General features: G+C 38.4%; 1 protein-coding gene across 1 annotated transcript; it reads left to right on the plus strand.

Moving 5' to 3' along the window:
* The first annotated feature begins 667 nt into the window (after positions 1-667).
* On the plus strand, positions 668-2281 carry LOC114275053 (uncharacterized). The gene is made up of 3 exons (XM_082881078.1): positions 668-1187; positions 1441-1739; positions 2120-2281. Exons 1-3 carry the CDS (start codon positions 668-670, stop codon positions 2279-2281), a joined length of 981 nt encoding a protein of 326 aa, XP_082737204.1.
* Positions 2282-14978: the final 12697 nt, after the last annotated feature.

Below are 14978 nucleotides of genomic sequence, written 5' to 3' on the forward strand. Positions count from 1 at the left end.
CTAGGTGAGTAGATCTAGAGATCTTAGTGCCAAAAGCTCGAGTTTAGAGAGAGAGAGAGGAGAGCTCACGGTTTGAGAGAGTGGAAAGAAGAGAAAAAATGAAATCAAACATGTTTGGAGCCTATTTATAGTGGTAGAAAAGTGGCCCTAAAGTCAATAAAACAATGGGCCCAAAACGCCTCAAAAGTAGGGCCCAAACTAGCCCAAAAATCTGAAAAAAAAAACACACAGGGGTCGACCCTTTCAGGCGAAGGTGTCGACCCTCAAGGAAGAAAAGCAATATGTGCAACAGGCAAGGTGTCGACCCTTTGACCGGTCGGCCCTATTTTCCACCAACCAACAACACAGATTTTGCAATATACAAGGGTCGACCCTTCCCAGACTGGTGTCGACCCTTGTGGACAGCAACAAGAGGCAAGTGTCGACACCACCAAGGCTGGTGTCGACCCTATTTTCCAGCGGCACTTCCAAAAACATGACAACATGCAAGGGTCGACCCTTAGGAAGGATAGTGTCGACCCCAAGGCAAAATTTCTAAGTTTCTAAGGAACTTTTGACCAGAACAAACGCAAACAACCAAACCCAACAAGATTAAATCGGATTACACTCCTCCAAAACCAACATTCAATAACTCCAAAGACTCCCAAAATGAAAATAAGGGAATTAAATGCACTCTCCAAAGGATTTAAAGGATGCGAGTGTTACAAATACAGAGTCAAAGTTCAAAAGGTTGTACTTGTGTTGGGGTCCATTGAAGAAAGCTTTTATGAATGCTTTCAGGCCAGTCATAGGAGTTGATGGATGCCATTTGAAAGGGTCACATGGTGGTATTCTCTTGAGTGCTATTGGGATAGATGCGAACAATTGCATATTTCCATTTGCCTATGCAATTGTTGAGAAAGAGAAGAAAAAAACATGGTTGTGGTTTCTAGAGCTACTAGGACATGATCTGAATATTGTAAACTCTCATTGCTATACCTTCATGAGTGATAAACAAAAGGGTTTGATTGGTGCAGTGGCTGAGTTGTTCCCAAATGCTTCACAGAAGTATTGTGTGAGGCATTTGTACAACAATTTTAAGGGTGAACACAAGGGGTTGGTTCTAAAAGATCTGTTGTGGAAGGCTGCTAGGGCAACAACCGTTCCTGTATTTACCAGAGTGATGGCAGATATTGGAGAAGTTGATTGTAAGGCATATGATTGGTTAGTTGAAAGACCACCAATTCATTGGAGTAGGAGCCACTTTAACACTTTTCCAAAGTGTGACCTTTTGCTAAACAATCTATGTGAGTGCTTCAATTCAAGCATCTTGGAAGCTAGGAGTAAATCTGTGGTTACAATGTTAGAGAAGATTAGGTTGTTGTTGATGGAAATAGTTCAAAAAAGAAGAGATGTAATGCAAAGACACAATGGTCCTATATGTCCTGAAAGTGCATGCAGGTGGATGGATTCCTAAATGGAATGGCAGTGAGCAATTTGAGGTTGTAGGGCCATATGGTGAGCAATACAAGCTGGACTTGCAAGCTTGGACTTGTGGCTGGAGAAAGTGGGATCTGTCAGGCATTCCATGTGCCCATGTTGTGGCTGCTACAAATTTCTTGGGCCAAGAACCAGAAAAATATGTTCGTCAGTATTACAAGGTGGAGACTTATCTGAAGATCTATGACAATATGTTGACTCCTATTAATGGTAGAGAAATATGGCCAAGAACTGAGTATGCAAAGTTGTTGCCACCTGATGTGAAAAAGAGAGCTAAGAGGCCTAAACAAAATAAAAGAAAGGAGACTGAGGCACCAATTCAATGCACAAAGCTAGGAAGGCCGGGCACTAAAATGACTTGTAATAATTGTGGGAAGGTGGGACACAACAGGAGAAGTTGCAAGGTCAAGGGCAGATTCAACTACATGCAAGAAAGCCAAGCTCAGGGGAGCCAAAATGAACCAAGCTAACCTCAGAGCCAATTAACTGCAGAAACACTTGATGTCAAGAGACACATGAGACAAAAGAAACTGGCTGTCAGTGTTCTTTCCTTTTTTCTTTTTTTTTTATATTTTAAATAGTAACTTAACTGTCTTATATTTGATTGTGTTTAATTGTGGATAATTCAATCTTATTACAGGTTAAAAGGAGAGTGGTACAAGGAAGTCAATCAACTCCATCTCCAATGAGTTCAACAAGCACACCACAGGAAGGTCAAATGATGTGGACAGGCAAGCTAGTGTACAATGCTAGTGGCATTAAATCAGCGTCCATTGGACAGAAAGAGGGAGCGCCCACTTGACATTTTTTTTTTTTGGTTGGATAGAAGAAGGAAGCATCTACATGACTTTCTCATTAGGGCTTTTTGTACATGTAATAATTTTTTGTTTTTTTGGAATGGTTGCCCTAAACTTGTTAACTATGTAAAGGTAGTATTTTGGTTGTCACAAACAATTGTGCGTTTGAAAACTTGAATGACAAATTTATGACTGTTGCTTTTGTGCATGATGCTCTATTTTAATGGATGGTACTCCTCATTTCCATGTAAATGTAGCTTGTGTTGGTTTTGGTTGCCATTACATAGATGGATTCCAATTGTGTGTTTTGAATAAATTCCACTGATAGGTTTTTTATTCATTGAATGAATGCCATTTGATGGATGGATGCCAGTGATAGGTTTTTTATTCATTGGTTGCCATTTGATGGATGGATGCTAGTGATAGGTATTTTATTCATTGGTTGTGAAGGGGCCATTCAAAAAGTCCACCAATTAGTTATTTTGATGGATGGATGACAAATAGTTAAAGTAACACACAATGCCACTTTTGTTTTGTTTTATTTTATTTTATTTTTAATTAAATGATAATGCCCTATTTTTGTAAGGAAGAACACAAATTGTTTTTTAAGGGACAAACAAAGGCTGTGATGCTTTGTTTTTTTTAAGAGTAAAACCTTAACACAAAATCTGAAATTTTCATTCAAAATACTTTCCTCATTACATTTTATTCATAATATTTCCCCCCATTACATTTCCCCCCCATTACATTCATTCATTCATAATAGTCCCCCATATTACATTCTTTCTTACACTACATTACAAACCACGTTGATAAAATGATGCACCATGAGGTAGCCAAGCATATCCTTTTCCTCTCTTCTATTCCTTGTCTGCAATCTTGCTTCTATCTTATTGACCTTCTTCAACAGCCCAGGGATGATTTGCACTGCTCATGAGCACATAGGTGGGTCAACCCAAGTGAACTGATTACAACCATTCGTGGGACAGCTGAGGAACCTCCTACCAGGATTTGCATCAGTCCATGATGTTTGTATCACCCTTCGTCTTCCATAGCAAATGTATCTCAGGTCTTCCATGTCACTTGTACTCCATCTTCCTTCAGTTGAGCTCGATCTTCCCAGATTTCTTGACCCTATATTCCTCATTCTCTCTTACCACCAAACAGATGCTCTATTTGTTTTTGCTTAGGAGCTTGCCTCTGTTATATAGTAGAAGGAACAGGTTGCATATGGCAGGAAACCCTCTTATATTCCCTCTAAAAGAAAGTTCAGGTGGACAACTCATCACATTCCGTCCAATTGTGGACAGAAGATGACGATAGGGGTCTAATTGATCAATTTGTGGAAAGTTCAGGTACTAAATTGAAATAAATAGAAGTATGGGGGTGCACGTGAAAAACTAGTGATAGTTTGAGGGTAAAATGATATTTACTCAAAAAATAATCAGCCCACGAATGAAAATTTACTTAGAAGGTGAACTGGGCTGCCCATCGGAATGTTGGCTTGCTTGTCGTTTGTTATCACTCTTCCGCTTAATTGATTCCATGACCTCATCTTCTTTCTTATCAATAGAATCCTCGAAGCTAGTCATATGTGATGTGCTTTTAGGTCTAGCAGATTCAGGCTCATCAATATCTTGTTCCTCATCCTCCGGGGTGTACCTGCGATATTGCCGGCATAACTTACAGAAAAATATTGTAAGGGCATGGAAGCATGTTGTGCCACAAATAAGGAATAGGCCTCTAAAGCTAGTGAGAGATAGAATGTTTTCATCGACTTGGTTGGCTTACATAGAGCACCTATTGAGCAATATCCATTTATCGTGGATTCTTTGGAGATCACCATTCTCTGAAAGTCATAGAATAGTAGTTGACAAGTCCATCACAGGAGGAGAGTCTTTATGAAATGCTTGAGTCAGGAAATTAAACATCATAATCATGTTGGACCTTTATGCTATGTATCAAGTTACACGGTAGATTAAGGCTGTGTATTTGGATCAAGGATTTGTGGAGGAAAAAAAAAAGAAAAAGAAAACGAAAAGTGAATGAAATAAAAGTTCATTTTTATTTCGCTTTCTTTTCTATCCTAAAATTCTCACTTAAATCCTTAATCCAAACATAAGCTCAAGATAACTTTGTCAAGAAAAGTTCTCACTACACATAGACATGTTTATACAATATTAGCAACAACCCACACAATCCTACTTTCTTCTTGGTAATCAAATCATAGTGATTGGAATAACATAAGCACTATTTGATAAATAAAAAAATAAAAAATAAAAATAACATAAATGCTAGAGCCTAGAAGCATATAAGATTTGGCCAAAACTCAAGTCTGATATAAAATAAATATCAAATTTAGGCAACAAGGATATATTTTGGTAATAGCTCACATGTCATGTTTTCTATTGATATTAACTTGTCACCTTAAAATCTTATTTGATTGAAGTTTGGCTTAGCCATTCCAAATATTGCAGCAATAATTACTTCTTTAGGATTATACTAAGAAAATACTTGCAAATCCCCATCCGCTTTTAGTAAATTCTTGTCCCATAGTTCTAAATTTGCAATTGGTCTCGTATAATAAAAGCTCAATGTAAGGAAGCTCGTCAACAATTGCAGTTGTACCGCCTACTTTTGGACCTTTGTGGAGGGCATCAACATATGCAAATGATCCATCTTGAAATCTAATTGCATCTGTACTTAAGATCAAGCTGTCAATCCCTTCAATATTTGACGTCAACTGTTGCACTGTGAGGATTGATGTCAAGTTAACAATGTAGCTTGAATTGATAAGTAGCACTAAAAAGAGCCATAAGATCAGCATCACATGTCCCATGACAATTGAAAATTTATGAGAAGAACTACCCTACACTTGACCTAGAGTTAGCAACGGTGATTTTTGCTTTAAAAATCTTGAGGCATTATCTATACGGTGAGAGTTTTGAAGTGCTTTCTGATCATAAGAGTCTAAAATATATGTTCTCGCAGAAAGATTTGAATTTGAGGCAGAGAAGGTGGATGGAGTTCATTGAAGATTACGACTTTGAGTTGCATTATCATCCAGGGAAGGCCAATGTGTGTAGCTTGACATTTCATGCTCCTTTCGGATACGACAAACCTTACAGTTCAAACTCCCATGGTTCTGAATCTGATTCCACAAGTGTAATGCGAAATAGATAAACACAAAAGAGTCCAAATCCGGTAATTATTTTGGAAAGTCGATTTTAAATCAAAATGTCAAAAATGGACTGCTTTGCTAAATACAGAGTCCCCGCCTAAATATTTTTGGAAAATTTAGGAAACCCAAGACTCGTGCCAAAGGCCATGTGTCCATCATTGCCAAAGTGTCTCGGCTCGGGAACTTAGGTACGATAGGGAAAGGTCACGAATTGAGCACCCCCACTCGCCTGATCAAAGATCGGGCTCTACTAATCATGATGTGATTCTTATTTACGTTATATGCTCTTGTTCCGGTTATTAGGCTAAGTTTACTATGTAACACACACACAAGTATAGAATAATTTGCAAAAGTTGGAATATTTTGATTTCATGTTTGTTTTGAAAAAGTGTTTTGATTATGTACCACTTGGAAAAGCGATATCATAGGTACATTCATCAAATTTTCCCAAATTAGGCAATTAGCCTTCATCTACAAGCATCCAAATAGATATATCATTTAAGCACGTAGCCTCATGGTAATATGCTTGGTATGGCAACACTCACACGCATGCAATATGCTAAAGCAAAAAATGCTCACCTAGTACTCCAAGGCAAGCCAAAGAAAATAAAATAGTTAGAAAAAATGCATGATCCTAACCAATGCACTATGACTAATGCAACATATACAAGATGCAATTAATAGGCTCAGCTCCTAAACATGGCATGTGAATCAACTTGATAGCATGCAGTTCAAGCACGTACTCAAGTAAGCAACAAATAACAAATGTGAGTTAGAATGATGTGCCAAGCCTAATGCATGCAAGACAAATGAATGCAAACCATGAGAAATACTAAGTAAACATGATGCTCTATTCTACCATCATAAGCGGGTAAATAAAAGGGAGAAAGACATGGGGTTAGAAGACATGCACATTATTAGATTGTGCCCTCCCACAGGAAGGTGCGAATAAACTAACTAGCTAACTAATTACTACGAATTAACTAACTATTACAAATCAAATTAAATAAACTAACTATGCTTGCTAATTATTACAACACCACAATTAATTAACTATTCTAGCTAATTATTACAAATTGGAACTAACTAATTAATTACACAAATTAACAATACGAATACAACCAAAAGAAATAGCTAAGTTAAGTAAGTAACTACTCTAACTAATCAGCCCCGGGAAGTGAGGAATGCTAATGCATGCACGCGGATTTCCACCCGAAAAAGTCCCCTATTTTGCTGCCAGAATGCCTCTATTGCACAATTAGAAAATTGCACTTTTTTTTTTTTTTTTTACCTCAGCCTCTGCTCTACTCTATGCCAAAAAAAGGTACTACTTGGTTTGATAAAAGTGGCCGGTAGGTCAGAAGTGGGGGCCGGCCGGCCGGCCACCAAAAGTAGCCTGTCGCCCAGTAAAAGTGGCCTACCGACCACTAATGCTTGGTTCCTTTTGTTGCAACAAAAAGCATATAGAGCACAAACAGAGTATTCTCAGGAAATGTTAGTCCACCCTACCTCTCATTATCATCAAACAGCTCAAAGGGGGAGTTGGCTCGACTCACAAGCCATCAATGAGGGCAATTTCATTGCGTGATGACTTATGAACCAAGGGATGCAATTTCAATAAATGGTAAGAAAAGACCAACAAAACCTCCTCCCTATCATAGATTGATCAAGGAAAGTGGCTGACCTTGGAAACTTGAACCATTTCATCACTAGCAAGTATGAAATGACCCAAGTTTCCATGTGTTCAATTAACGTCCGATTGAACACCAAATTGCTTTATTATCTTGTATCTCTCTTAGTCCCAATTTTATTACTCCATTTTTAATTACCACCCATTCATTAGTCAATTAAGTCCAATAATGAGCTTTAAGCCCACTAATGGAAAGAAGTATCAAACAAAGACTTGTTTTGGACATGAGAGAGACACCATGCCATTGGTAATGAACCCCCAAAGGGATTAAACCATTAAGCACAATACCTCTATCTCAAGCTTAAACAAGCAATTGGTTTGAAACAAATTTCAAGGCAACAAAAGGAGCCAAGAAATGAGAGAAGTACAAAGGTGATTAGAGTTGAGCACAAGTATGGAAAGCACTAAATGAATACTATCAACTCAAATAGGTTGGTGTCTAATGCCTAAAACACCAAGCCTATGAGGACAACTACCTTACAAGCATGCAAAACAAAGCATAAATGCAATGAACAACTAAAATAGTCCTAGAACAATCCTAAAACATTCAAAAGAAGTGCTGGAATTAAGATAAAAATAGCTAAAACAACAAGCTAAAATATTGAGGGCTTAAACTAGCACACAAGCACAAGGAGGGGGGGCTAACCCCTCTATTTTTGGGACTTCAATACATGATTTTAGCCTCTGAAAAACCTCTGAGATTCAATGGTAAAAAGCTCAAAAAAAAAAAAGAATAGAAATGTGGGAAACATAGGGGCAAAGGCTTAAGAAATAGGGTGCAAAGAAGGGTGATCCACCCCTCCACCCTTAATGGCCTTAAACTACAAGTTTCAGCCCAAAAATTCAGTGTAAAAATAGTCCAACAATAGTAGAAAAGCTGGCAAATAAAAAAGATAAACAAGCTAAGAAGTATACCTCTTGAAGAGGGGTATCCTTTTTGAGTTACAAACCAACAATTCCACACCCTCAAGAGCTAAATGCAAGCTTAAAAACACCTCAACAAAAATACCTCAAGGTTTGGTTTAGAGTGTCTAACCCAAGAGCGAAGAACTTGTAAGAGAGAGAGAGAAATATTTTTTTGCTCCCAAATTTTCTAACCCCCTAAAATGTGCGAGAGGGTCCTCTATATATAGAACAAAGTAAGACCACCTCAGAAATATCTATACAGACATGTATAGAATGGTGCATGCATCTGTGGAAACAATTGGCACAGTTGGCAAAAAGATCTTAAAAAACACACAAGTGGCAAGCAGTCTACACTAGTGGGTCTGCAGGTCCCAGGATGTTTAGGTTTGAAAAACTGCTATTTTGGTCCAAAAATAAGACACAAGGTTTGTAGGGTTTTGAGGCTCAAAGCTGAGGCTTTCCGCTGAAGACTTCGAGCATTGGACAAGCCTATACAAATTCATCATCGGGTGTGCAACCGATGGCGCCCAAGTCGTAAGGGAAGTCAAAAATGGGGTGTCTACTATATGGTGGTCGATGTTTAAAGTAGGACGTCCGTGAGTAGTGTAATGAGTATTGTCATTCGGGAATGGGAGATGTTGGGTGTTGTCGGTGAGTTTAACGTGCATTTTGCTGAGTATGTTGAGGTGGCTACCTTGTTTACTATTGTTGTGTAGCCTACTTTGTTTAGTTGAGGCTCAACAACATGTCTGTGAGGTAGAGACTATCCGAGGAAATATCTGTAGTAGGAAAGTAGAGAAGTGTCTGTGTGTCCATTTTGATTTGAGTGTGAGGTATCTAGACCGCCCGTTTATGCCAAAGTAGTGTAGAGAGAAGGTACTCCGAGAGTTCCACCATTCATGCCTTGCGGTACATCCAGGAGGCACGAAGATGTATCACAGTCTTTGTCACCAATTTCGATAGAGGGGAATGAAAAGAGGTGTGGCTCTGTTTGTTTCAAGGTGCCTTACTTGTCAACAAGTGAAAGCCGAGCACCAACGACCAGTGGGTATGTTATAACCCTTACCTATAGCCAAATGGAAGTAAGAGCATGCCACGATGGATTTTGTTGTGGGTCTTTCGAGGACTCAACGGGGTAATAATGCCATGTGGGTAGTTGTCCACCGGTAACCAAGTCTGCTTATTCCTTACCTATGCGCACGAGTGATTCAGTGGATTATTTTTTTGAGTTGTATATTAAAGACAGAGTGCGACTTCACGGGGTCCCGGTGACTATCGTCTCGGATAGGGATCCGTGTTTTACGGCTCGGTTGTGACAAAGTCTTTAGAGTTCCTTGGACACTAAGTTAACCTTTAGCACCGCTTATCATCTTCAGCCTTACAGGCAGTCTGAGCACACTATTTAGATTCTAGAGGACATGCTTCGAGCTTACGTTCTCGAGTTTAAGGGGTCTTAGGAGAGACATTTACCTTTGATCGAGTTTTCTAACAATAGCTTTTAGGCGAGCATATGAATGGCTCCTTTTGAGGCCTTATATGGCCAACTTTTCACCGGTATGTTGGGCCGAGGTGGGAAATGCATCTATGTTGGGCTCGAAGTTAGTCCGAGAAACGACGGAGCAGGTTGCGCTTATCCGTAAAAGATTGGTTTTGGCTCAGAGTTACTAGAAGAGATATGTCAACCGGAGGAGACCCTTATCTTTTAGGGTGGAGGATCATGTATTCCTCAAGATTTCTTCGAGACGAGGTTTAATGAGATTTGAAAAGAGTGAAAAGTTGTCTCTGAGGTTCATTGGACCTTTCGAGGTCCTAGAGCGAATTGGAGTGGTAACTTATTGGTTGGCCTTATTACCCCAACTTTTCGAGGTTCATGATGTGTTTTATATTTGTATGCTTTAGAAGTATGAGCTCAATCCTTCGCATGTGCTAGATTGGACTGATTTAGAGGTAAACGAGGATGCCTCATATAAGGAAAGACCAGTTCAAGTCTTATATATTCGAGAACAAGTCTAGCGAGGCAAGACTATTTCGTTGGTTAAGGTGTTGTGGCGACACCATGGGGTCGAGGACGCGACTTGGGAGTGTGAGGCTGAAATTCGTGATAAGTATCCAGACTTTTTTTCTAGTGTTTGAACCATTTGTAATTAATTTCATGTTGTGTTGTAATATATAAACATTGGGAATGCTTTGGAGATTTGAGATCAACGTGTGTTGAGTGGGGTAGTTATGTTTTCTATACTGTTGAGCATGAGTTGTTTTCGTTGTTAATATTATTGCGTTATTCTTGTTGACCTGGTTCAATTTTGCAGACGAATTTTCCTAAGGGAAGAGGTTATAGCAGCCTGGGTTATGACTCGACACATTTATACTCCATGGTTCTGAGTTTTGCATATATTGATGTTGTTTATATTTGTTCAAGTCCTTGCTGTTGATTGGGAGTTAAAATTTAGATTGTTGGTCACGTTTGAAACATGTTTAGACTTAATAGTTTTGGGGAAATTCTGTCTATTTTTCTTAGGTTTGCTTGAATGACTTTTTCTTCACTCGAGCGGTCTTTTGTTTATTCCAAAACTTGTGTTTCCAAGCTAAACTTCTGGGAGTAGTTCTTTCTTAGCTCGAGCTATGTTTTGGTCGCTTGAGCGATGGTCTGTTTACAGTCTGAACTATTAAGAATTTGCTCGAGCGGTGTTTTGTTCACTTAAGCGATCTATTTTGTAGGGTTGATATTCTGGGAGTTTGGTTTATCCACTCAAGTCGTGTTTTGGTCTTTTGAGCAAAGTTATGTGTCTGACACTCGAGCGGTGTTTTGGTTGCTCGAGCGATCTGTTTGTATAAAGCTACGACAAAAATATCTTTTCTCATTTTTCTACTTTTCTCTATCTCTTTCTACTTTCTACACCAAATCCTCTCATCTCTCTCTCTAAATTCTTACATAAACCTTCCTATACACTCAAATTCGTGAATCTCGCCACCTTGGTACTTTGGGACAAAAGGTAGAGAGCGAGGAGGTGACTCTTTTAATCTGAAAAGTTCAGGTGTCTGTCACCGTCTATGGGGTTGTGTTCCTCATCTCTTTTGCTTTTCGAGGTAGGGATTTCTTTAATGTTTTTGCATGGTACTTAGCTTCGTTATGTACCCTTGAGTAGGTAGTATTTTGAGAATTTTGGGTTTGGGTTTGGGTTTGGGTTTGATTTTGGGTGTGATTTAGCATTTTGAATTGGGTTATAAAATAGGGGTTTTGTTGATGGGTTTAAATGAAATGGTTTGGTGGATGAAAAGTATTGGAAACCATGAATCTCTCATAAATGAGGGTTTTGAAATGAACAGATGTTGTTTGAAATATTCGAAGTCCTTGGGATTTATTGGTTTGGAACAAAGGTGGAAAGTGATAGTATTATGGAATAATGTTCTAATTCATGTTTGATTGGGAAAAGAAGTTGAACATGTATTGTTACTCCTATATTGAAATTTCAGAATTTATATCTATTACTTGAAATTTATCTTTTGAATAAAGATATTTGTTTTGGCTATCGATGAAGGATAATATTGATTATTGCAGAAATTGCATGAGAACTAGATTAATTGAAACCATTCACTCATGCATTGTATTTGAAGACTTGTTTCATACTTATACATTGAAAATGTATCGTTTTGATAAAAATGAATGAATACCGTGGTGAATCTGGTTAGGGGGTATGGGGTGTGGTTGTGGTTATTATTATGTTGGTCTGTGTGTCCTTGGTGAAAGTCTAGAAACCCATGCGGGTAGGTGCCGATCCTTCCGGTTAATACCGATAAAATGACTTTGGTAGTGTTTGTATAGCCTACTGGCAGCCATGTAGCTAGAGATTCCCAATGTGTGTTTCCACTGCCCTATTTTCTATTTTGGAAGTAATAGTTTATCAATTGAATTATAAATATGGCATGACAATGTTTGAAAGAGAAAATGTATATTGTTTTTGTAAATAATATTCATGTGCATTCACCATATGGCTTTGTTAAGCATCATACAAATTATTAAATTTATCTCTACTAGGCATTAGCTCACCCTATGTGGAAACCAAATTTCAAGTGCTGATAGTATGCCTCTACCAAGGGGTTAGCTTGGGAGGATTGTGGAGCTGAAGGCTAGTTGTATTTTTGTTTTGTAAATATTCTTTTGTATAAGCCTAGGGCTTTCTTTGTAGTAGACTTGACCCACTTTTGTTGTAACCAAGTATCGTCTTGAAAATTTGTAACCTTTAAGATATGAACTTGTATTTATGTATTGTTGTTTTAATATGTGGATCGCATGCTATAGATTTAGATCATAGGATTAGTGAATGTATTAATGCACGTGACACCTTTTGTAATACATCATGGAAATTAATGAATGACTATTAGTTCTGGAAACGATCTTGATATTGAATGTTTGGGACTATAAGCTTCTGCGTATTTGTTGAGAATCATGAGGGTATCTGTTATTAATATTTTTGGGGTGTTACAAGTACTAGATGAGGTCATTCACCGCTAGAGCAGACAAAACACCGCTCGAGTGGTCTCAACAATCAAGTAAAGTCCCCAAAATTCTCAAGCACACCCCTAAGCATCCAAAAACACCCAAAAAACAAAGTATCACCTGAAACAGAGATGCATGACTACGATAGCAATAATCTGATACTAAGATGAGATAATCTACACATCATGAAACCTTCAAACTTGTGAGACAGATAATATGAACATGAGACCGTTAGTAAGCAAGGTAAGAATGTAGCTAATGACATAGGCAACACATGAATGCAATGATAAAAGAAGAACATGATATCTCACGAAGACAATGAGTGCGTACGATCCTTGAATGTCTACAACCGCTAGAGTTAATCCTAGTAGTGATCGGATGGCTAGACCAATGGCAAGAGAATCTATACGAAACTAAGGAAGGTTAAACAACTAGTGATCAAGAGGTATTTGTTTAGCAAACATAGAAGCTCCCTTTCAGTCAAAGAAAATCATTTTCTTACGTGCTGTCTGGCGGCTTTCACGCTCAAGAGTATGGAACCCTAACTAGAGACGAATGGAAAGGGTAAGGATAACCTACTGGTGACTCTGAAGTAGCATTTTCCTCATTCCTTGAGAACAATGAACCGAGGGCAAAGCCATGGAGATGCAAAAGGATGGTAGGGGGTTAAGAGACTCAACATCACCCAAGATATGCTGTTATAAGACAATTCCTCGAGAAATGCACAAGAAACAATGCTAGAAGTCCATTGAGAAATTTGATCACTTATGCGAAAACCCCTACAATTGCTTAACACAAGGATGTGTACATAATGAGATCATGAAAACAAAGCGCATACACATTCATCATGAGTTATGATCAAACATACATGAAACCTTGCTTGCAAAATGAGAGATGTTCAAATAAACCTATGTGCAAAGAAGACAAGCATCAATGATAATGAGATTATAACATCCAAGCACGCAAAATACTATATGACCCGCATCCTCTTATGCAACAAGTCACACCCTAGTCAATGAGCAAAACACCCAAGGTCTTTCTAAGGAACTTAAACTTAAGAAGATCAAGGGTTTTATAAAAATGTCAACTCTTTGATACTAGTAGATACATGTTGAAGAACAACAAGACCCTCCTCAACTAACTCTTGAATGAAATAGTGACGAATGTCAATATGTTTAGTGCGAGAGTGTTAGACCGGATTCTGAGAAATATTGATGGCACTCATGTTATCACAAAAAAGAGTAAGTGTGTGCTAATCTATCCCATAATCATGAAGCATTTGCTTCATCCAAATCATTTGAGCAAAACAACTCCCTGCGGCAATGTACTCTGCCTCGATGGTCAAAAAAGAGATGGCATTTTGAGTTTTGCTATGCCAGGTGACCAAGTTATTTCTGAGGTGAAAATAACCTTCGGATGTGTTTTTACGATCATCAGCACGCTCTGCCCAATTGGCATAAGAAAAGCTAGTAATGTCGGCCGTGGTGTCAGAAGAGAACCAAATTCTATACCCAAAGTCTCACTCACATACTTGATAGTACGCTTGACGGCTAGAAGGTGAGACTCTTTAAGGCAAGCTTGATAACAGGCACACACACCAACACTAAAAGCAATATCGAGCTGACTCGCCATGAGGTACAAAAGGCTCTTTATCATACTCCTATAGAGGGTAGGATCAACATCAGTGCTTGAAAAGTCCTTAGTCAAGTGAAGACTCATGCTCATGGGGTCTGTGCGTGCTTGACAGACTCAAGACTGAACTTAGACACGAGACTCTTAGCATACCTAGTCTGAGAGACAAACATACCCGATGATAATTGCTTAATTTGAAGCCCCAAAAAGAAAGGCAATTCCACTATCATACTCATTTCGAACTCTTGTGTCATGCAATCCAAGAAACATTTAACAAGAGATTCATATGTGGATCCAAACACAATATCATCGACATAAATTTGAGCAACAAAGATATACGACTTTGTATGTTTCACAAATAAAGTCTTATCCATACTACCCCTTTGAAAGTCATTGTCAATTAGAAAGGGCGTCAACCTATCATACCAAGCTCGAAAGAATTGTTTCAACCCATATAGTGCCTTGTTTAGTTTGTGGACATGAGTAGGGAACTTAGGGTCCTCGAAACCCTTTGGTTGCTCAACATAGGCTTCCTCTTTCAAGTAACCATTCAAGAATGCGCACTTCATATTCATTTGAAACAATTTAAACCCAAAAAAGAAAGCAATAGCAAGTAAGATACGTATAGATTCGAGACGTGCAATGGGAGAAAACATCTCATCATAGTCAACACCCTCAACTTGCGTATAGCCTTGAGCAACCAATGTGATGCCCCAAAAATTAGGAGCATCAACGAATATATTAACAAATAAATATATGGTGTTTCTAAGGATACAAGTCCAAAAGTAAATAATG

The sequence above is a fragment of the Camellia sinensis genome, chromosome 7 (assembly GCF_055761805.1).
Source record: "Camellia sinensis isolate YWXY chromosome 7, ASM5576180v1, whole genome shotgun sequence".
In the NCBI taxonomy this organism is placed as follows: Eukaryota; Viridiplantae; Streptophyta; class Magnoliopsida; order Ericales; family Theaceae; genus Camellia; species Camellia sinensis.

What these genes read in the sequence shown, in the direction of transcription:
- LOC114275053 (XM_082881078.1), top strand. Translation starts at nt 668, where the DNA reads ATGCACTCTCCAAAGGATTTAAAGGATGCGAGTGTTACAAATACAGAG. An exon ending in AGATATTGGAGAAGTTGATT is followed by an intron (nt 1,188 to 1,440) that starts GTAAGGCATATG and finishes AAGTGCATGCAG; the next exon opens with GTGGATGGATTCCTAAATGG. An exon ending in CAAAGTTGTTGCCACCTGAT is followed by an intron (nt 1,740 to 2,119) that starts GTGAAAAAGAGA and finishes ATCTTATTACAG; the next exon opens with GTTAAAAGGAGAGTGGTACA.